At 47.1% G+C, this 24,649-nt stretch overlaps 11 protein-coding genes across 11 annotated transcripts; 6 read left to right on the plus strand and 5 right to left on the minus strand.

Annotated features, from left to right (window-relative positions):
• Positions 1–348: 348 nt before the first annotated feature.
• N7447_003206 (NADH:flavin oxidoreductase/NADH oxidase) lies at positions 349–1,674 on the plus strand (the record flags this gene model as incomplete). The annotated part of the gene is made up of 1 exon (XM_057227481.1): positions 349–1,674. The coding sequence occupies one exon, from the start codon at positions 349–351 to the stop codon at positions 1,672–1,674; it is 1,326 nt and encodes a 441-aa protein (XP_057091497.1).
• Positions 1,675–2,258: 584 nt separating this feature from the next.
• N7447_003207 (HNH endonuclease family protein) lies at positions 2,259–3,050 on the plus strand (the record flags this gene model as incomplete). Its single annotated transcript, XM_057227482.1, has 4 exons — positions 2,259–2,458; positions 2,515–2,686; positions 2,744–2,882; positions 2,938–3,050. The coding sequence occupies 4 exons, from the start codon at positions 2,259–2,261 to the stop codon at positions 3,048–3,050; spliced, it is 624 nt and encodes a 207-aa protein (XP_057091498.1).
• Positions 3,051–4,052: 1,002 nt separating this feature from the next.
• On the minus strand, positions 4,053–4,703 carry N7447_003208 (uncharacterized protein; the record flags this gene model as incomplete). Its single annotated transcript, XM_057227483.1, has 1 exon — positions 4,053–4,703. The coding sequence occupies one exon, from the start codon at positions 4,701–4,703 to the stop codon at positions 4,053–4,055; it is 651 nt and encodes a 216-aa protein (XP_057091499.1).
• A 695-nt stretch (positions 4,704–5,398) lies between these two features.
• N7447_003209 (uncharacterized protein) lies at positions 5,399–6,988 on the minus strand (the record flags this gene model as incomplete). The annotated part of the gene is made up of 3 exons (XM_057227484.1): positions 5,399–5,548; positions 5,613–6,620; positions 6,683–6,988. 3 exons carry the CDS (start codon positions 6,986–6,988, stop codon positions 5,399–5,401), a joined length of 1,464 nt encoding a protein of 487 aa, XP_057091500.1.
• A 1,302-nt stretch (positions 6,989–8,290) lies between these two features.
• On the minus strand, positions 8,291–10,122 carry N7447_003210 (glycoside hydrolase family 32 protein; the record flags this gene model as incomplete). Its single annotated transcript, XM_057227485.1, has 2 exons — positions 8,291–9,670; positions 9,724–10,122. The coding sequence occupies 2 exons, from the start codon at positions 10,120–10,122 to the stop codon at positions 8,291–8,293; spliced, it is 1,779 nt and encodes a 592-aa protein (XP_057091501.1).
• A 1,153-nt stretch (positions 10,123–11,275) lies between these two features.
• N7447_003211 (glycoside hydrolase family 32 protein) lies at positions 11,276–12,795 on the plus strand (the record flags this gene model as incomplete). Its single annotated transcript, XM_057227486.1, has 2 exons — positions 11,276–11,579; positions 11,624–12,795. The coding sequence occupies 2 exons, from the start codon at positions 11,276–11,278 to the stop codon at positions 12,793–12,795; spliced, it is 1,476 nt and encodes a 491-aa protein (XP_057091502.1).
• A 771-nt stretch (positions 12,796–13,566) lies between these two features.
• Positions 13,567–14,926, minus strand: N7447_003212 (uncharacterized protein; the record flags this gene model as incomplete). Its single annotated transcript, XM_057227487.1, has 3 exons — positions 13,567–13,663; positions 13,750–14,341; positions 14,647–14,926. The coding sequence occupies 3 exons, from the start codon at positions 14,924–14,926 to the stop codon at positions 13,567–13,569; spliced, it is 969 nt and encodes a 322-aa protein (XP_057091503.1).
• A 1,096-nt stretch (positions 14,927–16,022) lies between these two features.
• N7447_003213 (uncharacterized protein) lies at positions 16,023–16,888 on the plus strand (the record flags this gene model as incomplete). The annotated part of the gene is made up of 3 exons (XM_057227488.1): positions 16,023–16,193; positions 16,250–16,539; positions 16,609–16,888. Coding segments are annotated over 3 exons (741 nt in total), but the record flags the coding sequence as incomplete, so codon positions are not given.
• Positions 16,889–18,537: 1,649 nt separating this feature from the next.
• N7447_003214 (uncharacterized protein) lies at positions 18,538–18,869 on the plus strand (the record flags this gene model as incomplete). Its single annotated transcript, XM_057227489.1, has 2 exons — positions 18,538–18,577; positions 18,616–18,869. 2 exons carry the CDS (start codon positions 18,538–18,540, stop codon positions 18,867–18,869), a joined length of 294 nt encoding a protein of 97 aa, XP_057091505.1.
• Positions 18,870–19,024: 155 nt separating this feature from the next.
• N7447_003215 (NAD-binding Rossmann fold oxidoreductase family protein) lies at positions 19,025–19,730 on the plus strand (the record flags this gene model as incomplete). Its single annotated transcript, XM_057227490.1, has 3 exons — positions 19,025–19,043; positions 19,203–19,618; positions 19,710–19,730. 3 exons carry the CDS (start codon positions 19,025–19,027, stop codon positions 19,728–19,730), a joined length of 456 nt encoding a protein of 151 aa, XP_057091506.1.
• Positions 19,731–21,215: 1,485 nt separating this feature from the next.
• Positions 21,216–23,008, minus strand: N7447_003216 (sugar porter family MFS transporter; the record flags this gene model as incomplete). Its single annotated transcript, XM_057227491.1, has 4 exons — positions 21,216–21,618; positions 21,681–22,464; positions 22,526–22,851; positions 22,911–23,008. The coding sequence occupies 4 exons, from the start codon at positions 23,006–23,008 to the stop codon at positions 21,216–21,218; spliced, it is 1,611 nt and encodes a 536-aa protein (XP_057091507.1).
• Positions 23,009–24,649: the final 1,641 nt, after the last annotated feature.

Below are 24,649 nucleotides of genomic sequence, written 5' to 3' on the forward strand. Positions count from 1 at the left end.
CAACTACTTTCGACCAGGGTATGCTAAGGTTCCCAACCTTTGCAAAGGATGTCGAGATGGAAACGGTGGCTGGGAAGGTCCTTATTAAAGTTCCCTATATATTGCCGTATAAGAACTTGAGGATTCCGTCACAGAGATCAGATACAGTTTTATCATATTCCGTAGATACCTGTCGATGGTGGAATTTCCGAGGCGTTCGGCATTGTCTCCGACACAGGTGGAACCCGTCTCGTTGAATTTGTCAGCGGATTATTCCAAATATATCAATGGGCAGTTCTGTATACCTGTTTTCCTTTTTCTTTTCGCATATCTGGGTATTTACATTTCTGCTTTGGATAGTTAATAAAAATGGGATCTACTTCCTTTCGTTCCCCTGCAATGCGACAGGCTGAAGGTCTGCCCTATTTCACCCCTGCCAACAACGCTGGAGCAGCTATAAACCTACAATCCAACACCCCAACGCTGTTCTACCCATTGCGAATTCGAGATGTCACATTTAAGAATCGCGTGATCGTGGCGCCCATGTGCACGTATTCGGCCGAGTCAGACCCAACTTCTCCTGCTGTAGGTGCGCTCACCGACTTTCACATCGCGCACCTTGGCCATTTGGCCACAAAGGGCGTCGGTCTGATTCTTATCGAAGCCACATCAGTTCAGCCCAATGGTCGTATTTCGCCCAATGACTCCGGGCTTTGGCAGGTTGGGACAGACTCCGAACAGTTTAAAGGACTCCGGCGGGTGGTGAATTTCGCTCATAGTCAAGGGGCCAAAATCGGCATTCAGCTTGCTCACGCCGGTCGGAAGGCGAGCACCGTGTCACCCTGGCTCGCATCCCAGGCAAATAAACGCGGTATCAAAGCCGATGAAAGTGTTGGTGGCTGGCCATCAAATGTGGTCGGCCCCTCTGGCGGGGAAGAGCAAATCTGGGCACCTGGCGACCAATACTGGCCCCCTCGCGAGCTGGAAACGGCCGAGGTAGAAGAACTGGTTCGAGCCTTTGCGCGAAGTGCAGAGCTCGCGGTACAAGCAGGAGTGGATGTCATTGAGATCCATGGTGCTCACGGATACCTTCTTCATCAATTCCTCAGTCCCGTTACCAATCGACGAACCGACAAATATGGTGGCAGTTTTGAGAATCGAACTCGGCTCCTATGCGAGGTGGCTGCTGCAATCCGTGCTGTCATTCCAAATGGAATGCCCTTGTTTCTTCGTATCAGTGCGACGGATTGGCTTGAGAACCAGCCTGTCGCGGCAGGAATAGGAAGCTGGGACATGCCATCCTCAATCCAACTTGCCAAAATGTTACCAGACCTTGGGATCGACTTTCTGGATGTCAGCTCAGGTGGTAATCACAAAAGCCAACGCATTGAGCCTCATACAAATTATCAGATTGATCTTGCGGGCCAAATTCGTCAAGAGATTCACGCCGCCAAGCATGCCACACTGGTTGGAGCTGTTGGCTTCATCACCGAGGCCAAGTCCGCTCGTGATATTGTTCAGGGTGCAGAGGAGGCACAGGCGACCGAGGCAATGTTGTCTGGGCCTAAACCTCAAGCTGATGCCGTATTAATGGCTCGACAATTTTTGCGCGAGCCCGAATGGGTGCTCACGGCGGCCAAGAAACTGGATGTGAAGATCTCTCTCCCGTGGCAGTTTGCCCGCGGCTTACTGTAAAATGGATACATATATATCATATATATTAATGTTTTCTCCTTGTAACCCTTTGATTTCCCCCATACTCTTCTCGTACAATGTAGCCTCTGCACCGTGAAGGCCGAGAAAGAGGGGGGGAAGATCTTCGGCAATCATTTCCAGATTGGAATTCACCGTCACCATTCACGGCAGAGTTTGTGTTTCAACTTTCTCCCCTAGGGCTCTCGTCCGGTCCTTCTCCGACGCAGGTGACTTATCGTATATGAATCTGGGATGAATGGGGGTGCATCAACTGCATCTGTTATCAACACCAACTCCCGCACTTCCCGCGTTGTCCGGTTACAAGCCAATGATTGATCAACGTGCAACGCCAAGCACCGGGCCAAGACTCGGGAGCCGATGTTACAATGCATATATGAATCGGTATTAGATTGGTGCTTATGCGGAGGGGGCTTTATGGCTTGAGATAAGTATAAAGTCGGTAGTTCCAACTTGTACGGAGTAAATGCTACTCTATTAAATTCTCCCTTGCATTGATTACTCAACGCATTCCAGTTCGGATTTAGAGCTGAATCCGAGAAATATCCACATTTATCAAACCCATCATGGGCTTCTCACGTACAGCTTTGATTTTGGCCTTCGCCTTCCAGCCTTTCCTAGGCGGAGCGTTGCCTGCCCCATCACCACCTGGAATTCCGTCTACCTCTACTGCTACCAGTCAGCTGGCAGGGTTGACCGTCGCTGCACAGGGATCGCAGGATGGATATAGTCGTGACAAGTTTCCGCACTGGATTACTATCAGTGGGTGAGTAGATGATATCCCTGTCATTCTGAAGCATGCGCTGAAAATGTTGTCTGCAGAAATTGTGATACACGTGAAACAGTCCTGAAACGGGACGGAACCGATGTGGTCCAAAGTTCCAGCTGCAGTGCCACTAGTGGATCCTGGTTTTCTCCGTATGATGGCGAGACCTGGACGGCTTCAAGTGACGTCGACATTGATCATGTCGTCCCGCTATCAAACGCATGGAAGGTGAGCTCGGATTATCTGACAACATTGACGGCTTGAGATGTTAATGAATATTGGTAGTCTGGTGCATCCAGTTGGACCACAGCACAGCGTCAAGCCTTGGCCAATGACCTTGAGAATCCCCAACTTATAGCAGTCACCGACAACGTGAACTCCTCCAAGGGTGACAAAGGCCCGGAAACATGGAAGCCTCCTCTGGGTACGTTCTAAGCCGTGTGTGTCGTCTACTCTATAGACCACTGACATCAAAACAGCTTCATATTACTGCACATATGCCAAAATGTGGATTAAGGTGAAATCGGTCTATGATCTTACCGTAACTTCGGATGAGAAGGCTGCTCTTAGTGAGATGCTGGATACTTGTTGAAATGTCCATTGTAATTGCTTGAATCGTTTGGCCTCAAGTCGCTATTATATGATCGGTATAGCTAGACCGTGAGGAATTTCATAATGGAAACGAACATGTCACAGAAGACTGGAGAATAAAACGCAAGAAGAGGAGCTTCAACTTTGTAGTAAACAGTGTGCATTCACTAGATTTCATAACGAACCGCATGTGCTAAACGCGACCCAGTTGCGCAATTGATATCCCACTGGAACTTCAATCATACCAGGCGTAGAGCACAGGAATCCAAGAATCAGTGGGAAGCAAGGGAAAGGACGGTTGTGGGGTTCTATACCCTATGGGCTTGTAATAATGGAGCCTTTAGCAAGAATGTCGACACAGAAGTCCACCAATCGGCTCTTCACCAAGAGGACTGGATATAACTGTATCTCAAGTGGAGTCATTTTCAGCCAAGAATTTGCCACTTCCTTTTGCTAACCCTTTTGTGGTAAGCCCTTAGGGTGATTATGGAGAAGATTACTTCTTCATGCTGCCGGAATACCAGCAGACTTTGAGGTGTCGGCTGACATCACTACTGCGTGTTTATCTCTATATGTTGTTGTGCTAATTTGTAGCATTTTCCTCCACAGGGGTAAATCCATTCACCTCACAGCCCGTGGGCGAGGAAGCGCTTTGAACGAAACGAATAAATCCCACATTGACTCAAGTTTTGTAGATACCGAAAAGAAAGTCTGCTTGTTACGAGGCGAGTCGAGTAATGCATGATGGCCTCATGATCAATAGCTTGGTAGATTCCGAATCCACCTATAGTTCCAGTTCATATTTCATATTCAAATTCTTATATAAATCTCCCAATGGTAGATGATACACAAGAAATTTAATTTGGATGGTCATTCATTAGACCTATGGAAAACCCACAATTCAATTCGATGATAAACCTCTGCGTCTGAGATCGTAACTGAACGTACATGGTACCGTCGCAATTCTAACATATGAAAGGACCCTGGTAATCGCCTTCTGTCATCACTGGACCCATTTATAGCTCAGAACTGGGATTTCGAAGACAGGGGCCGTACAAGTGGCGTTGTAGAAAGCGTCGTGCAAACAGCTTAACTCAAAGTCTGTGCTACCGGAGTAGGTGATGCTGCTGCCATTCTCACACTTCATTGCATGTCCATTACCTAGTGTATAATCCATATGTCCTGTTGAACTTTCGAGATTGGTGGTTCCGTAGAAAGCAACAATGCGACCAGCACCACGATCGGCATATCCGCAGTTGCTCTCGCCGTGGCCCATATCATGAATGCGGTACCCAATGTATTGATCGTGGCAAACCAAGCCATCCTCAAAATCAATGTCCAGTGTTTCAACCGGCCCGTAACCCCATGGCTCATAGTTTGGCATTCCGGTCCAGCACAGGTTGACCATAGTCCCATTGCACGTCGCGGGATCGGGCTCACACCACCCATTCCCACACAGACACCCTTTGGCATCGATATCTGCTTGGTTATGGATACAATCTAGACCGTGAGAGCCGTTGTACCATTGAAAATTGTTGACTCGCCATGTGGGAATAGGGCATCCATCAGGTGGAGTGATAGAGCGAGGTTGGAGCTGGGAGGCCGATGTGCATGGTGAAAGTGCAAGAAGACTGAAAAGAAGAAAAGTTGTCATTTTGCGGTGTGGAGATAGGACCTTGATATGAGTTGAAAGAAAACAAGGTGAGATTGAGAGTGACTATGAGCTTTATATATTGAGATGTAGAACAAAGACTGTAATCTTATAGTCGCTCTGTGGGGCCAATATCTGCATGTGAGCTCGCTAAACATAGGTAGTCTTTCTATAAAACAAAGACCAATTGAATTGAGTAAAAATAGCAGAATTTGAGACATAGCTGAACTTGCTCTTAGCGCCTGGTTCGCAGTTGTTTCGTTTATGGGAATTATACCCGACTGCATGATTGAGCGTTCACTATACCCCCACCGTAATGAATTAGACGATCGGGATTTTCGAAGGTCCAGGTCAATCCGCATGCGGCTGCGCATTGATTCCTAAGTATAGTAGTATTTGACTAGGCCATTGGTTAGTTGCAGTACCTCAACACACGGATATTAGAGTCGATACATGAATACACAGTTTCAAGCTTGGTGTACGGGTTATATACATAAGCAGCCGCGCAAATCTTTACCGCTATTCTCTCCATGCCATACTAGTTAGGTAGAGATGAACAACCGACCAGCATGAATTCATAGCGTCCCGCAGCAAAAGTCAATTCTGACATGTCTATTATGGACAAATCTAAAATTCTCGGAATAAACCAGGACAGAATCCACCGACACTATTGTACAACCCACGGGATTGAAATATTATTAATATTGCCGGGGCTGTCTCCGTGTGTCGATTAACTGAATTAAAAGAACTGGGGTTAGAGACACCACTGTGATGATACCACACATCACACCAGCAGCGCCGCTTAGCCCTAGTTTGGCATACATATCAGGGAAGTAAAATGGTCCGCACTAAAGATGAATTCCAGTCAGCATTCAAGTTAAACCAACATCAAAGGCGTTTTTGGATACTCACGAATCCATAGATCTGACGACAGAGGTTAATGAAAACACCGATGCTGGCAGAATGTTCCTTGTGGCTATCGACTGCGAAGGATATGAGGATGGTAGTGAGAATCTGGTTTCCAAAAGCAGCGATAGCCATGCCGATGCATGGTGTAACGTTCCAAGTGGTTGCCTTTTCCAACTGGAAGCCCCATACAAGCAGACCGGCGAATACAGTGCCATATCCGATATATGACAGCCACAAACGATCCGCGGGGATGGTATGGCCCTTGCGACGCTGTAGGAACCGTAGGAACCAATCTGACATTGGTCCACTAACTTGTTCGCCAATAACGGAGCCGATGATGATGGAGACGAACTGGTAACCTATCTGCTGGGCGTTGAAATGGAATTTCTCGCCGAATATCAATGGCGTCTCAACGATAATGGCGATGTTAGCGTAGGCAAACGCGACGCCATATGCAATCCCCGGAATCAGGATACGAGGGTATCTCCCCAGAAAAAGAGGGGCGATAAAGTTTTGCAGCTCGAAGGGGCGAGGGTCGAGCCGACAAGGGATGAGTCGACTCCAGCTATTGCTGGGCTTCTGAGAGACATAGACTTCCTTGACATACAGAGTCTCGTCACCAAGCAGGACGTAGGCAACGAGTTGAAGCCCGTTGATAATTGCAAATATCCAGAATATCCAGGCTACTCCTAGGTGCTGCACAACAAAGCCATTTATGAATGCACCGCCCGGGATTCCGATAGTGATCAGCAAAGTCCACCATCCCAACTTCCGAGCGCGCTCTTCCGGGTAGCACAGCTCTGTCACCACACCGCTGCCAATGCCGAGGGGAGGCGATATGAGCCAGGCTGCAATGGCACGAGTAGCCATCTGCGTGCCAAACGTTTTGCAGAACACGCCTCCGATGTTGCACACCATGGTGCCGAGCACCGAGAACATGAAGATGTGGTAACGGCCATACCGCATCGTTATAGGAATCCAGAAGAATGGGGCAATTCCCAAGATGAGAATCTATGACGGATAAAGGTGTGCGGTTAGCTTGTATCTGCGTGCAATGACAGAAGAATACATACCTGGACAGACGTTAAATAGGTAGCCTGAGGTACCGTGATTTTGTACTCCTCCGCCATTGCTTCATATCCAGGAATGATCCCGGCGGCCATGAAAACGGATACCATCGAGTGGATGGCCACCATCAGGATTTGAGCATTTCGTTTCCACGTGGGCCAGTTGATCGGTGCCTCTGGTGCTTGCATGTCCGAAGTCGCAATGGAGACATCCTCCAGGTGGCTTGAGGCTTCAAATTGATCCTTTCTTATGCTCTCGAGGGTCATACTACCTGATCCAGCAGCTACCGCGGGGGACAGGTCCTCGCTCATTTTTCGCTTGAAAGAAATGAATTGCTTGGCCCTGGGTCGACGGGGCCTAGAAATGGAATTATTGAAGGATGAAACCCATTTGGCCCAATATAAAAGGCCCGGAAGCAATGGACAAATAAGTTGACCTTGAGAAGAACAGGGGGTCAACTCCATAAATCTTGCGGGGCCCCGTGGGGGATGCTTTACGGGAATAATTCCGCGCCAATATACTAAGACCTACTAATCATGCCAAGCGCCCAACACATATATGTACACGGTGTGTGTATTGGGCGCTTGGCACAATTATGACTCCATTTTGAAAATATTAATCCCCCATACACCTACTCTTGGACACCGTAGACGCCGGAAATCATCCCGATAAGGGGTTCCGGAGCCGAGGTTTGAATGGAGATCCACCCGCAGACTCGGGACCAATTCCGGGGTTGGATCGAAAATAATGGAGATATATATGGCCAAGGAATATATCTCAATGCCGAAGGGAATGCCGACACCGGCTGGAGGTCCGAACCATTTAAAGGGCGGAAGTCTGCGCTGTGGCAACGCCAAGGGATGGAACCTTGAAAGCTCTGGAGGGAAGTGACAAACTTGTCGGTGCACAGTAAAACCTATTTATAACGATATAACAGAGTCAGAAAAATAATATCGCTATATCCAGGTATTCGTTCAATCAAGATAATCCATATGAAATATATATTTCTGCTTTATATACAAATCTAGGCGTAAGGCTGTTGTTTCTATAATAGCGGCATATCTGCCTTCGTAGATGGAGCTGAACGTCCGAACCAAACTGTCTCGCGCGAGCTACATGGGGAGAAAAGGCGGGACGTGCAGTTTGTTTGCATCCAACATCCATCCACCAATAATCTTCGAATGTACGTTAAACGTAAAAATATAAGTTGTGAAGAAGTCGCGAGTTGTTTACATTCACATAGGAAAGAGAAGATAACCATCAACAAATTTGATTTAAATAGTACTATAGCCACTTTTGATGTACATATGTAGAACTAAATAACGCTTAACACGGAATTGAAGTTACGCCCTTCAAATGGATTTCTTGCTTTCGGATAGGGTTTGCACAATGCTTAGAACTCCACATTTCTGTTCACCAGTCTAATTTGTTGTAGCATTGCTTTCTGAGTTATAGAAATATTGCCGGCATGTTCAAGTCCAGTACAAAGGGAAAATATGATGTGGTTTGTATTCTCAATGCACGCAAGACCAAGAAAGACGGAAACAAACCCGCACAGGACCAACAATGTGCTATAAGGGCCACAGAGAGAATAATGACAGTCACACTTTATGTCAAATGCTAGTGGTGGTTCTTGTGCTGGTAGTAAGGGTGGTACCGACAGGTGTCGAGCTTGTTCTGAGAGTGGTCCTTGATGGAGTGGATGAATCATAAGCCGAATCCAACATTTTTGCGTCAATCGTGACATCATTTGTACTTTCTCCATCGGAGAAAAGTCGGACATCGACGCCATTGTCTTCAGGGAAGATTTGAGCGGATATTGTGACTCGCCCCTGTCCTCCAAAGACTTCAACCGAGGACCAGTCAAGGAGAATGCGCATTGTGACGTTGCCATCACTGGAGGGAGCCAAAGGGGCAGAATAGGTGTTGGAAAATGTCCCGTCGAAGCCAACATTTCCAGATTTTGTTCGATCAACAAAAAGCATCTTGGTGCTAAAGTCATAGCCGATTCGCGTTTGTTGTGCTAAGTCGGAAGTTGCCCTAAGAATTATGCCAAATTGAGATGAGGATGACGCTGCAACTCTATCCGAAAAGGTCACTGTGATATCAAGCAATTTCCCGGAAATTGGTACAAGCTGGTTCCCTTCAGCCACTGTATCAAAGGTATCAGAGTAAGCTTCTGTTTGAAGACTGGCCCAATTTGCCGTGGGTTGCTGGACTAGTCTTGGCCTGCCATCGATTGTCTTGAGCGAAAGCTTCCGGGCAATGGATAACATGCTGCGCCATGGAGAAGTAGGGATTATGTTAGCATATTGCCAATTGTTCATCCATGCAATATCGATTCGATTTGTGGATGCTAATCCATTGAATGTTGCTGCGGCATAAAAATCTGGCCCATAATCCAACCAGTTGGTTCCATCAGTGCCTTCAGAATCTTGAACTGTGATGTCTCCAGTTTCAGGTGCAGTTGTTGATGTGGATGTAAGCGCTGGCGATGAAGGGTTGGGATCCGCAACAAATTTTGTTCCATCAAAGGATCCCAGAATATATTGCGTTCCTGAGCCAGTCACACCAGGGGGCCCGCCAGGGTTGACTCCAATTTGCACAACCCACTTAGTATTGGCATCATCTCCATCAACAGCAAGTGGAAAGATGCCAGGACACTCCCAAACACCCCCTACTGCATTCCAAGGGCCGAATTCGCTGGCGTAAGTCCAATCCTTAAGGTTCGGCGAGGTGTAAATAACCAATTTGTGGAGTTGGGCCAGCGCAACCACCGAGATCCACTTCTCGCTGGCTTCGTGCCAGAACAAGAATGGATCTCGGAATTCCCGCCATTGGTCTTCATATGGGGCGGGGGGGTTGAGAATGACAGGATTGGCGGCATCATAGGTAGTCCATGTCATGCCTTCGTCCACACTATAGGCAATTGACTGCGCTTGCTGCCCACCGTTGACCGACTTCCCACTAGGTAGCTTCTGGGAATCAGGGTACTAAGTCCCGAAGGTGTTAGAGTAGCCGACTGCGAAGTGTTTTATATACTTACATAGGAAGTATACAATGCAACCAATGGTACCTTTCCATCAGTACCAAAGCCGCTTGTGTTCTGGGTATCGGCGACCGCAGAACCGGAGAAGAACATCTCGGTGATGTGATCTGGGTAGCCACGAGCGAGAAGGGCAACAGGCTGGTGATTCCAGTGTGTCAGATCAGTACTGGTGGCATGACCCCAAGACATAGCCCCCCAGGTGTCTCCTCCTGGGTTGTATTGATAGTATAGATGGTAGACGCCATTGTAATATAAAAGACCGTTGGGATCATTCATCCAGTTTTTAGCTGGAGTAAAGTGATACTGAGGGCGGTAAAGCTCATTGTAAGTTTGAGCAACTGCTGCTTGGAACAAAGAAGCCCCAAGAGCCAAAGCCAGGGCAAGCCGGAAAGCCATCGCAGAGAGAGAAAATCGGATTCCTGGAAAGAAGACCAGGTTTGAAGAGACAGGACTTCTGAATGCTGAAGGATATTCACCTCGGGGCAGAAATACTGGCTTTTATACTTCTTTTCATCGTCGGATTTTACATCGCCAAGGTACATCTCAGTAACACCACTTCCAGAACTTTCACGAAAACGTCCTCTTCGGTCAAAGCGCTCCTAAACCCCAGGTTAGATTTTAGCCGGTTAGAACTCAGTCGGAAATTGCATGTTGTTTACTATACTTTGAATCATTGCTTATGCCGTGCCGCCAAATCCGAATTGGGCCGCACTCCTTAATTCCCCTTGTGCTCCTATGAGGTGAGACATCAGGACTGCACGAAGCGTCTAGTATCATGAGGGGGCAGGTTAGATACCCACACGATAGTAATCTAAAACAGCCAATAAAACCAAAGGAGATGGTTGATGATAATATCAACTATAGAGATTAGAATGATTTATCCGTTTCTTGGCCTTCTTGGCCTTGATGGGGCGTCCTCTCGGGAAAGGGTTGCCCTGCATAAATAAACCGCTCATAGATTTTGAGATGTTGTGATGTCTTCCCCGTGGAGTTATTCACTGTTGTGGATCTGACGGTCCGAAAAAACAAGGGTCAGTCAAACAGATCATCGGTCCGTGTGGGCGTTGCAGTTAGCTATCGCGGTGGCTTTCGACGTCCGCGAGATTCTGCTCCACTTTCAGAAAAAAGGATCAACCTAGAATGTTCCTGACGAATATCCCCAGACCCCGGAGCAATATTTGGATATCGGAATCCGCAAGCCATGGCGTTTTCCCCGCATTAATACGTTTCGAATTATCAATCTGGGGTCCAGGGTTGTCGCGGAGCAGACCCCGATGGTCCGCGATATTCTAAAAGGCTTCTAGTTTGGTTTTTCCGGGCACGTATGCGGGGCGAGATGCAGGGGTAATATGCAGTAATTATAGAGGCATTCAGGAGTTACTCTGAAGAAAACTAAAAGTTGAAATGCGCTTGGCCTGAGTGAATTATGACGTCCTTGGCCGAGGATCTTGATCCATCCTGAGGGTATAAATTACCTTTGTCGCCAGCACTGAGGGTGGATATCAGCACATCATCGCTTTACAAGCACATCTGAATCGTTGCAGCAACCATGTTCCGAGCCTTAGCATTCGCACTCGCCACTCTGGCTCTGGCGGATGACTTCCGCCCAGTCTACCATTTTGTCCCTGAGAAGAACTGGATGAACGAGCCCAATGGGTTGATTAAGATCAAATCAACCTGGCACCTGTTCTATCAGCACAACCCGACGGCGAATGTCTGGGGCAATCTGAACTGGGGCCACGCAACCAGTAGTGACCTGGTCCAGTGGGCTCACCAGCCCCTTGCCATAACAAGCGAGGACGGCGTCGAAGCGTTCACTGGCACTGCCTATTTTGATGCCGACAACATCTCTGGTCTGGGATCTTCTACCAGCCCCCCTATCTGGCATGGTACACAGGGTACTTTCCTTCCAACGGGACCCAGGACCAGCGTCTTGCCTTTAGCGTCGACGATGGTGTGACCTGGACAAAATACCCGGACAATCCCATTATTTCAGCCGCCCAGGAGTCGCCACATGATACGACAGAGGGGCTGGAAAGTCGTGACCCCAAGGTCTTTTTCCACAAGGAATCTGGGAAATGGGTCATGGTCCTTGCCCATGGCGGACAGGACAAGATGACGTTTTGGACATCGTCGGACGCAAAGTCCTGGACCTGGAAGAGCGACCTTTCCGCTGACCAGATTGAAGGTCTACCATCTGGAATCACTGGGTGGGAGGTGCCTGATATGTTCCAGCTCCCTATCCAGGGGACCGACGAGACCACCTGGGTGTTGATTATAACCCCGGCGGACGGATCTCCCGCTGGTGGTAATGGTGTTCTAGCCCTGACAGGATCCTTTGATGGATCAACATTCAAAGCCAACCCCGTCGACCCTTCTACTCTTTGGCTCGACTATGGCCGTGATTTTGACGGCGCCTTGAGTTGGGAAAATGTTGCTGCGGCAGATGGGCGGCGTATCCTTGCCTCTGTCATGAACAGCTACGGTGCTAGCCCACCAACCAATACCTGGAAAGGGATGCTATCTTTCCCTCGGACCATTACCCTGAAGGAAACCGACTCCAAGCGATACTTCCTCCAGCAACCTGTCACTGAGATTGCCCTCGCTGGTTCCTCACTGGCGACAATCCAAAATCAAACTATTACCAGCGACCAACCGTTGCTAACATCCATCCACGGAACCGCGTTAGATATCAAACTTGCCTTCACCATTGACGCAGGCGCCAAAATCTCGCTGAAAGTGCGCAAGGCCGGGTCGGAGCAGACAACAATCCAGTATGACCAGAACAAATCGTCGATATCTGTTGATCGAACGATGAGTGGAGACATCTCCTACGACGCTGCTGCAGGCGGAGTCCACAGTGCTTCCCTGAAACCAGATGGTTCTGGGGTTATTAATCTCCGTGTCCTAGTCGACACTTGCTCTGTGGAGGTCTTTGGAGGGGAAGGAGAAGTTGTGATTTCAGACCTGATTTTTCCTAGCGAGACCTCTGACGGGCTGTCCTTGGAGGTTACTGGGGGATCAGCCGATTTGCACTCTGTTGAGGTGCGCGGTATTTCGCTCAAGTAACATGAGAGCCATGAAATTCCATCGCGACCGTTAGTGTGCCTTGCTGAGTCCAAAGATTGTGAAAGATTGTGAAGTTATTTTCTCTAGCCCTGAATTAGGTCTGTTTTACCTTCACCCTTGATTTTCCATTATCCAGATGCCCATGTGTTGAGAGAGCCACCGGCTTTGGTGCCTTGCTTGCCAGACCTCTCCTAGCTATTTAGTTAGCCAACTAGCTTCGTGTTTGTTTATAGAGAATCAATCCTTCTTCTTCTCTCTCCGCTCTCCGACAACTCCAGGAGCATGGATGGGTATAAAGGAACATATACGCGTAGTTTCGTTTCTATACTTAACTTTCACCCAATTCATTCCTCTTTTCTATTCGTCGACTAAACCAAGTTTGGGCTCCCTCACATCCGCCAACTATCTCACCGGGAACGCAGATTATATAGTATTGGCTGTTGGCATAGTGCTACGCAAGTTGCCCCTAAAGCTTTCACCCGCAATAATCGCCCCCGCTGGATATTTGTATCTCGTCCCTGCTTGGGGCTCGCGGTAGGCGATGTTATTCAGTGGACTTTGTGTGGCACAACCAAGTATAGGACACTTTATAGTATCGAATGGGTTTAGGTAAAATCGCTGCCCAGGCAACCAGCATATTATCTTCCTACGAAATACGAGGCGTAGAATAAATTTTATATTCACATGAAATTCTAACCAGTCTTCTGATCCTTCGCAATTTCCATCCGAGCTTTCAAAGTTCGACGCATATCCTGTATGGATGGACTAAGCTCACTTGGCCCACGCAGAGCATCCACCGAAGCCTCCAGGTGTTCCCAAATCCGTGGCTCTGTGAACATCCGAAGACACCGGACTTCTAAAGCTCTGACTGCGGCAAAGGAAATCGTGTATATACTGAGGCTTATGCATAAGCGCATATTCCAAGAACGGAAAAACGGGATTGCAAGTACAAACCTTGCACACAGGAACCAGGCCTTCGGGAGACATCCCCGAAGGGCAGTTTGGGCTGCACCAAGAAAGCTAGTGACCGATTCAAAGAAGAGAGCGCGGTGTGGTAGTAACTCAGTGTCTACGAATCCATCAAGCATGATTCGGTAGATCGCCGGCCAGTAAATTGATACCTCGTACATATGGTACTTAGCTCGGCAAATAGGATCATTAATGCTCAGAGACCCGAGGTCATTATCTGGACAGAAACTATCTTGCAAAGAGCCTGGCGTCTGGCTTGAATTTGCTTGCCTCTCTGAATGAGGAGCACCGTCCTCATATGTACCCAGTACATCTGTTGCTGAGCTAGCATAGCGATTCAGTACTTGTTGTAAATTTACCTCGGTACAAAAGTTGAACAGTGACTGCAGCGTTTCATTTGGTGAATAAGCTTCGCTATTTCGAAGAGTTCCGCATAAAGATGAGGTCGAAAGTGCATTCGAATCACTGAAGTGATCCCACGGGCAGCTGCCTGTTGGCAATGAAGAAGTCGTCAACCCACCGCGTGGCCTTTTACCGAAGCATGCTAGGGTCAAATGCATGGATGCCTCACTAGATGCTGGTTAGTCCAAAGGGTAGGAGGAAGCCGGCAGGAACAGACCTCTTTATTAGGTAAATCGTTAAGTACAAGCGCATGATGAGGTGTGACTCAGGGGAACCGTCGGAGAAAGATGAACGACTTATTCCATCAGCGCAGGTTAATTAAAGGTGCACGAATTGGTGAGGATTCCCTGATGCAGATAATAGCTCACCTTTTCAAAAACGGCTGAACTTTCACAAAGGCAGCTTGTATATAGTCATATGCTGGTTTTGGCTGGAGGAGACAAGAGAAGTATATGCTAAAAAGGGCCAAGCATTGAACACTTGTAATGCTGCATTCCTGCATCGCTATTGGCATCATGGACAAGGCAGATTCATAGTGCGGGGAATGGGGTCGACCATCGACTAAACTTGCAATCGCTGCAACAAGGAGCGATAAACACGATATTGTAGAGTAAGGAAAGCCGGCAGCTTTGGTTTGGAAGAAATGGAGTGTGAAATCAGAATGCAGGATGGGATACCACTGATGAACCTGATCCTGAAATCGGTGGAAGATACTGGTGGTAAAGTAAGATGGATGGTCTTTGGTTTGTAGACTCTTCATTGTTGGGGACCTACAGATCGGTAGATTCGACACACGTTGCTTCAGTGGCAGACGCAGGAATTCGGGGAACTGCGGTTTCTAAGCGGTACAAACCAGATGATAGATCTAACGGTAAACCGAAAACTTCCATGAGATGAGGAGACTTGAGGACAAGAGGTGGACAATTGTGTGGAGGGGTAGTGTCAAGTCCTGCTGACGGCTGCAGTCGACGTTCCAGTAACGGGGTGATAAACTCCAGTCGCTCTCGAATGCTCATGAGCTCCTGTACCCACCTACCACGACCATATCAGATATTATAGACGTCGATGTGTGGAAAGGCTCAACGTACGGTGAGGGCCGAGAGTCAGGAGCTTGTCCGTAGACACATTCTACATTTTGGGAGACGCAGAATGAGCATCTGGGTCTGATTCGATCACATCGCCTCCTACGGAGGCGACAGTTGTCGCAGACCGAAGCCGCTTTATATGAGAGCATTGTCGAAGGGACCCTCATGAATACCAAAAGTTCGTCCTAGACTGATATGAGGGCATTATTTTATACCCGCCAAAGGTGACACTTCGTGTCCCAGTCACGGTTTCGGGGCTAGTAGCACGGATGTCGGTTCCGAGGTCCTTCTCGTAGTAAGTACTTCGTCGTGGAATATGTCTGAGGGTGGGCGAGTGATGGAATGGGACCATTCTCCTGATAAATACAGCGCTATATCTAGCTGCAATTTCATTGGGCGGTTTTTAGTATCCTCGGTTGGAAGGCTCCAATCACAGGGGTCGAAATTAGTCATCGCGTAGCGCCGCCTCTTCTCCGCGAGATGGTATTTTGTTCTAGCCACACTCGATCCCCGCAGCTTGAAACTTTACCGTAATAGTCCATTTTGTCGGGAATGTTTCTACATTAAAAATTGCGGAGAGGGGTTTGAGCACTTTTCTTCTCGCTTTGGGCAAGGGGGGAAAAAGCTACATATTCTTTACATCAAGCTCGGAGGATGGCGTATTCGTTTGTTGCTTTGTTTCACCGGCATACAATATTGCATCTATAATGTGATTGCAACCATACCATGACAGGCTCAAATAGTATCTGTTCATATACGCTTTCGGTGCAGCATTATAACCATGCGAAAAGAACAGTTCAACGCCCAGTTGATGACCCTGCTGCTCTAATTCTGGAAGCCTGGTCCCAAGGCCTCATGATGGGTTCACTCATCATGATGGCTGCAGTTACCTATGCGAACATGCGACCAGGTGTTCTGCTGCACAAGTTGATCTTATTAGAGGTAGCCCTGCCGCCATTGATGTAATAATACCTACTAACGTGGCCACTTCCTGATAGTTGATTCTAGCCCTACCCCACGGAACATTCATATTCGCCCCGGACCCTGTTTACGGTTGGTACCTGGCCACAACCACTATTGGATTGATCGTATCCTGGTCTTTGCACAACGTGATCGCGTGGATGAAGAACAGGCGGTTCATGGGCCGTAAAATATCGCTGTTCTATGTCGGCACGATCATCCTGGCTCAGCCATACTGGGCAACCGAGATTTACGCCAACTTCGCCTACTTCAACAACATAAACCCTACGGTTTACGAGAAGATTCGTCCGTGGGAAGCACTGTTTCGGTAGGAGCTGTCACGATGGTGAAATCTTATTCATCTTTGGCTACGTCGACTAACCAACCCTTGACTCAGCGATCCGTGGTGGATTTATACTACGTGCAACCTCTTTTGGGTTATCAAGACACATTACAACTTTGGCATCCTCGAATTAATACGCAAATCTCCTCGATTCGGGCTCATGCTGGTCTCAATGTGTCTCTCCATTGTCTTCATTGCCCTCGACGTTATCAGCGTCACTGGGGCACTCAGCTCCGCCATGCCACTAGGCATCAACCCCTTTTGGAAAGTGAGGTCCCATTCGGTCCCCGCTAGAAGGATTTTACTTCCTCTTGTGTCTACGGCTGACGAATGATATATCCTTTAGCTATGCTTTATGTTCAAGTGCCTGTGCGATACCATTATTCTGGATGATTTCAAGACTGCGCTTGATAAGCTTAGGGTTAAATGGCTTGCCAGGCAAGGGATTAATGGAGCCCACACACTAGGTTAGCATTCTCCTCGGTCTCCTTTCCTCTGCCTACCATTGATGCGATCAAGTCCTGACGCATCCAGTATCCTTAGATTTTAGAAGCCACCCGTCCTTTACTAACGAGCGTGCTACGCCGCATATGGGAGATATTATCTCATTGAAGCGCCCAGTGAGCGCTGTACATATTGAGCGAAAGGGAGAATTGTGATGAAACTATGGGGTAAGAATTATAAGTGCTAAGAAAGAATTACCGAAATAATGTACGTTCTGGTCATACTATCTCTTGGCGTAAGCTACACTATACTAAAACGTACTATATAACTATATCCTAAATACTATAATAGATCTTTTAATTACTTACGATCCTTTAACCTAGAATCGACCCCGACTGTAACGGATAAAGATCCTTACAATTTACAATATGGAGACAAGAGTCACCCGACTTCGTCGGTCAGGTAGCGGGAATGGCATAGATTGGCCACTCGCTTGCCGAATTAGTTCGGGTTTTTGTAGTATACTCGGCCCCGCTAATGTAATAAACCTTATATACTTGTCTTAAAACGAGTGTTTCACTTTCAACGACACAATATAAAGATGTCTGCTGCTTTCGATGGTAATATATCTAGGAGCTTGCTGATATGCTGCCGACCGGCGTTGCAATCCTCAATCAAAATGACGAGTCAATCATGGTATAGTATCATAGTATTGAAAATTACGTTGCTGAGAGCCAGAAAATATATACATCACAATCATAAAGTGATAAATATTTCCTAAACTTCCTAGAGAGGATACCACCTAAAAAGCATCAGACTACTAGGAACACTCTATATAGACTACCGTTGTTGAGATATTAAGTTGTAATTTATCGCACCATGTAGTTGGGGTGGCCGGCTCGCTTGTGTGGCCGGGCCGGGTGTGAAATACGTTATCCGGCGCAAATTTACTATGTACTGGCTGATTCCCCTTCATTAATTTCGCCAGTCAGAAAAATTGCTGAGACTCTCCACCGATCACGGCCTGGAGCTTAACTCTGGTTGCTTCGAATAGTATTCTGCACTTACTACATGTCTGTAGATAAGGACAACCACCCACTCCAGCCTCTTTTTTTTTCCTATCAGGTATCAGTAAAATTCCACTCTTCTTCATAGTTTCCGGAATAGACTTGGGGTGTTCAGTAAAAGGATTCCGGTAGCGGCGATAGCGGTACAGGTGAATCTACAGTATCCTGATGTTAGTAGTGTTTATTTGTTGACTCCACCCAAGTATGCTTGGTGTTGGGCTTACGTAACGGTAAATAATAATACTCCAAAATATAATTAATGCAGCCGATAATATCTCACCGGCATCCCACCAGCATTCCCTTCAAGCTTCAAAATGCAGAATTATTGATAAGCAAACCAGCAGCGAATTACAAATACGTTACTAATGATTTGTTATATTCATAGTAATATATTGATATAAAGAAAGGTTATCACATGTTTCTCATATTTTTCTCTATTAAACAATTCTTGCTCCTTGCTACTTCAATCACCATGGTCCTAATCTGCGTTGGTATAATGGGTCTTTCACCGGGTGCTTAGGCAGCTAATGCTCATCTACCATATCTGCAGAGTCCCGATTCGAAAATCGCGATTGTGGCTGTTTGCAACTCATCAGTGGAAAGTGCCGCGAAAAGCGTCAGGGTCCTCGGGCTGGGAGAAGGAGTAAGGGCTTACGGAAACGTGCAAGGAATATGAGAATGGCATCAACAAGCCCTAAGCTCGAATGGCCCCCTGAAAGGACTCCTGATGAGGCAAAGCAAACAATGTCAAACTCACTGCAGTCGGGCTCCAGGGCCGATTTGAAGCTACCGTCGAAACTTTGAAAGGCCTACTGGTAGACGGAAGAATTGGAACGGTCCTCAGCACCAAAATTACTAGTTAAGGGCCTGTTAGTGGTCAAACAGAGTCTGAGGCTCAAACTTATCTAATTGACCATAAAAGCGGCGGTTCATTACTCACGATTCCGGCCTAACATTTGATGCAGACTGTACGGGAGGGTAAGGGTTAAGAAGCGTGCAATCTCAAAGCACTTGACCTAAGTTGCATATACTAATTGTTCGCAGCCCCTTAGAGATTTCTCAAGCCCTTAGAGATTTCTCAAGCTTTCAGTCTCTTCTTGTGTGACGAACTAACGACCAGTTATTAATTGTTAAAAGCCGATGGCTCCGTTGTCAAAGAAAACGCCGACAAGACAACTCTGGATCATATCATAATTCAAGGTACGCTCAAGTCAGGTGCAGTACTTTCAGCCGCTATTCGAGGCGGAGCGCCATTTAAAAGAACACCCGGGCTTGTATGGAACATCTATGACGAACAGGGAGAGATCAGAATCACAGGTCCCAGTGCCTTTATTGGGAGTGTTGGTACAACCAGCTTTGGGCTTCACAACTTCCACACCGACAATGTGGAAGACATTGAGCTCAAAGAAGGAACTTTTGCCAAGATGGGCCCGATCAATAGGAATATCGCTCGTGTCTGTGAGGCAATTGCTGAAGGTGGCCATGGTGTTAGGTGTGATTTTGAAGATGCTGTGAAAAGGCATGAGTTCATTCGGGAAATTCATGACCAAAATGTAAGGTCTAGGTCAAACAGCTTGTGAGATTAATGTACGAGACTTTGATCAAATCGAAACCATTGTTTCAAACTCAAGACTTGGATGCCAGTTGGAGCGAGTGTCTGTGTAATAATCTATGTGTAATTGATAATCTCGTAGAACATACTCCCAAGACAAAGAATACCCACAGCGATGTTTGCAAGAGGGTCCATAAAAGAGCCCGCTTGAGGCAAGTAGTAAGATTAGTTTCGAAAGTTTCGAACTTGCCGTAGTAGCTGCGCTACATTCCATATACGGTCAGACCTGCATGTTGAAAGTGCCTCTCTGCACTTCCCTGTCTTGCATCTACTATGTAAACACATTATTCGAGGAAGTTATCAAATACTTGGTCTGGAGGTTTTTCCGTAGGACTGGCAATGACGCATTATAAAGGCTTTTAGCGCAGCAAAGAACTCCTAGATAGGATTCAGGTCTGGAAAATGTGGAGGCAGGTATACTAGCTTCATACCGGCTTCTAAACACGTCTACTCTATTTAGCCAGAGTGATGGAAGGATGCGTCGTCCATAACTAGGACAGATTTCTGCTTAGGCCATTTCCCATCTTGCTAGCGGAGCTGCTCAATAAAATTCTTAAAGCCGAACGCATCAGTCAAGCCTCGGAACAATTAAGAGAGAACAATGCCATCTTGAGCATTTGCAGGTAGTATCTAATATCGCCAATTACGATCAAATTTGGATACTTGAACTGGTATTGTCCCTAGTGAAGACCAGTCAGTTCACTTGAAGTGTGTGCTTTTATCACCCCCAGATTCATCCACATAGCAAATTCGACAAACAAGCTGGTCACTTGTGTGCCCCAGAGCACAGATGCGGAGCTCAACGCCGCTGAGGAGTCGGCCGAGAAAGCCTTCCCCGCTTGGAGAGCTGCAAAGCTACGGTGGACCAGCCGTTCAAATCCATGTTTGGAACGTCTGTGGCCACAAAGCCCGGCCATGATTCTGGTAGCTGTGTCCTGAGAAACCGGCTCTGGGGAGAGCATAGCCGATTATCTGTACGAAATCAGACTTTCAAGGAAATTATTTGATTGGAGTTTAGGATGACATGACATTGGCATGATCGGAAATCCCCAAAAGAAGTTGTACAGGCCCAGCCCACACGCTGTCTGCCTATCAAAGTTGAATACAACATCTATGATATTGCCATGCTAAATGCGACATGAATGAACTTGCTGGTTAAGAATCCTACATATTGATAAAATATGACGATTTGAACCCTGATTTTATGATGCATTTGACTATACAAACTAGAATAATTTTAGGCTTTGATTTGGATGCTTAGTCTGGGGGTGTGTGTTGGAAATTGGACCATCCCATATATGACTATTTGCTTGCTTGTAAACTGAGGGGATTATTTGTCAGACACAGGGTATAAACAACCTGTTTCTTCATACATTAATAGCAGAGACGTTCACCTTCTTCACGTCTCCTTCCTACTCTAAAAATAACTTAAACAATAAAGCAAGTAGAATAGTCAATCCCCGGTATCCCGGCGTTTTTGCCCGACACAACACCTTTCATCGGCAATCGCTCCCAAAAACCCCGGAACGTTCCTCGGATTAAGCCTGGGCAGGTGCTGTTTCGTGAAACTCGCTGCGTTCTTCAACTAGGCCCTTCTCCCCAAATTTGTTTGATGTCTCCTTCTTCTCGGTCCAGGTGATGGTTGGCCTCCAGCCAACACTTTTCCTGGCAGAGCTGACCTCGCGGTAGAGCTCATCAACTTCCTCTAGGCTCAAGCCCTTGGTCTCATAGATCATGGTATACACGAACGCGATGCAGAGGAAGCAGCAGCCGAACCAGATAAAGAAGATCTTGGATTGCAGGTTCGCATTACCGGGTCCATAATTGACCAAATAGGGTGTAGCAAAGCTCAGTGCCCAGTTAAGCAGCCAATTGGTGGCGGTGGTCATAGACAGGGACTTAGCTCTGACATTAAGAGGGAAGATCTCTCCAGTCACAACCCTTTGATCATATTAGCTTCATGGATAAACAGGGAGAGTGTCAAGAGAAAGAAATAGACTTACCAGGCAATCGGGCCCCAAGAGGCAGCGAAGAAGAAGATGTAGATGCAAATAAAAGCGATGGCCGCCTTCTGAGCAGCTTCATTGTGGACAATAATGTTTCCAAGGTCATCCTGGCTGGTGGTTGTAGTTCCTAGAACGGCAACAAGAAGTTGAGACACAGTCATGCCAATAGCCCCCGCAAGCAAGACTGGGCGTCTTCCCCACTTGTCAATAGCAAAGAGACCAGGAATCGTAGAACCAACGTTAACGCAGCTGGTAATCAAACTGATGACAAACTCATTCTTAAATCCAGAGTTCTTGAAAAATTGGGTACCGTAATAGAAGATAAAGTTAATACCGGTTAATTGCTGAAGGCCCTGGAGGAGACATCCAGTAAGAAGACGTTTTCCAAGATTACCATTAAAACACTCCATATAACCAGCGCTTCCAATGCTCATCTCATAATCATGGTTTGCCTGGATTTCGGCAAGTTCCGCGAGCAAAGCAGGATCATCTTCAGGAAGACGTCTGAGCTTAGCTAGGCTCTTAACAGCACCTTCGTGGTTATCTCTCTTAATCATGTAGCGAGGTGTTTCCGGAAGGATAAGCATGCCAACCACAAGAACAATGGCCCATGCAAATTGGACCGCGATCGGGATGCGGTAAGAGCCGGTGTCATTGCGAGAATGGGTGGCATTATTCACCACAGATGCCAGCAAAAGACCGATTGTGATAGTAAATTGATACGAGCCAACGATAAAGCCACGAATCCATTTTGGGGCCGTTTCAGACTGGTAAAGGGGGACTTACCAACACATTTCGTTAGCGATGGGAAACTCATGCAGCGGGATAGAAAAAATACTCACCCAGTGCCGAGATCAAACCAACACCGAAGCCTGCAAAGAAACGTCCCGCTAAGAAAAAAGGAATACCTGTTGCAGCGGTCTGGAATATGACACCAAGTGTAAAGACAGCGGTTGAAATGATCAATCCCCAACGACGGCCAATGAAATCTCCCATGGGGGCTGCACCAAGTGCACCGAAAAAGGTACCCGCAGATAGAATAGATACAATGGCCGAAGATTGACTGGAGGTTATGGTAAGATTACCATCAGAGCCTCTGTAACCGGTAGAGAACAGCCTCTCCCAGTACGGCATGGCGAGAATGCCGCTGATTGTGCCTGTGTCATAGCTGCGCAAACGATGAGCTCAAGCTAGTACTCGGAGATCGAGAGACTGTATCAAACTTACCCAAACAGAATACCTCCAAAGGCGACAAACCCGCTAATTAGAATGGCAGGCCATGCCTTTCCCGCAGTCCCCTCGGGCTGTTTGATCAGGATACCCATCTTTGCGACAGATGAGGATTTATATTGATGGCAGGAACTTGGAACAAAGATCAAGGCTGGATTGTGAGCTGTGTGCAATCAAGCTGGAATATGTGGGACCTGAGGAGAAGAGAAGATGCTGCTGGAATAACGAGGATGGGAGGAACGAGACGTGATATTTATGTATGAACAAGCCTGGAAGCGAGCTATCGATGAGCATGTATGAAGTGGAGTACCTCTCAACAAAGCACCATCTAACCATTATTCTTTATAACCACATGATCCAATAACAGTCCGAACACGTATGGGGCAGCATTACTACAGGGATATAAGTGTGCAAGGGATTTATATTGCGGAGAAGTGGGGTTTCTCCGCGATCACCTCAGAAAGAGACCTCTCGCTTTGAGATATTTCTTAGCGTTTTCTAGCGGGCTCTTCAACCCCGTGCTGTCCATATGGGGTTATCGGGCGCAAAAGTAACGATTTCCTACGGCCCGTGCCACCGTCTTGGGGCCCATACGATCTCTGCTTCATCCGACCATACATGGTTTCTGACCTGATCTGACACCAACACTTCCATCCAGTGCATCATCACCGGCGCTAATCATTTGCCATTTGACCAGAATAATTTGCTCTAAGCTGATTGTGGGGCGTGGAGGCAAACCTCGTACTGACATGGAGGAATTAGCGATTAATCATCTGTTCCGATACTAGGACGCAATCTAGAGCCCCGAGAGCTTTCACAAATTTAAGCGTGTCAGCCACTTGAGAATCTTCGGAGCCACTTCGGAGTTTTAGGTGAACTGCTGTGACTAGAGCAATACGAGAACAGAACGTTTTGTGGTACTTGACGCCACTAGTTGAGGTCCGCGAGTGGCTTTTCCAGGATCTACTGGCCGCCAGGAACTTATTCGCTCTTCTTCTCGCTACCATTAAAATTCATTTTTGATAAGTTGGGAATATCTAAATTAAATTGTCAAAAGTGGATTTCATAATCGTCGCAAGGTGATTTACCGAGAATACGACATGACCATTGGAAGATATTGTCAAATGTCAGGTATGGCGCCTCTAGGCCCCATATAATTAACCTTGGTTTTTATTTGGTCTAGTGGTAAAATATGCTGTATTTTTTCCCACAGATATGACAGAAGTCTGGCTGTATGAAATGTATGGTATGAACTCAGTACATGGAACTCTCTGTATTTCTGTATACGCGATTTAGTTATAACTAGTTACTTGGAATAAATTGATTATCCAAGTGAAATTCCGGGTATCCCCGCGGTTTTTTTCTGAGTATCTCCGAGCTTGTAGCCCAGATAATCGATATCTCACAAGGACTGGACGACAGCCACGATCTCAAGGCTACGACGAAGGAAGGGAGAAACAATACCGCGCATTTGTTCTAACTGTCTGGCTCTGGAGGCAAAGAGAACTAGAGACGAGAACTAATAGACTATAGTCCTTTAATAAATGGGAGTCATGTGACCCATAGCCCCGGCACACGGGCTAACCCATCGGACTCCTTCCCTCCGGGTCATGCAGGGATGGATGGCTTGCTGATCCCTATCTGGCCACTCACCGGCATAACCGCTGCCGCTCCCGTTCTGATGTGAGGAGCTTGACGGCTGAAAATTGACTCGCATTTGTTGCCCGAAAATGTGC

Source organism: Penicillium robsamsonii (genome assembly GCF_028829455.1).
Source record: "Penicillium robsamsonii strain IBT 29466 chromosome Unknown utg000001l_segment0_segment0, whole genome shotgun sequence".
NCBI classification, from domain to species: Eukaryota; Fungi; Ascomycota; class Eurotiomycetes; order Eurotiales; family Aspergillaceae; genus Penicillium; species Penicillium robsamsonii.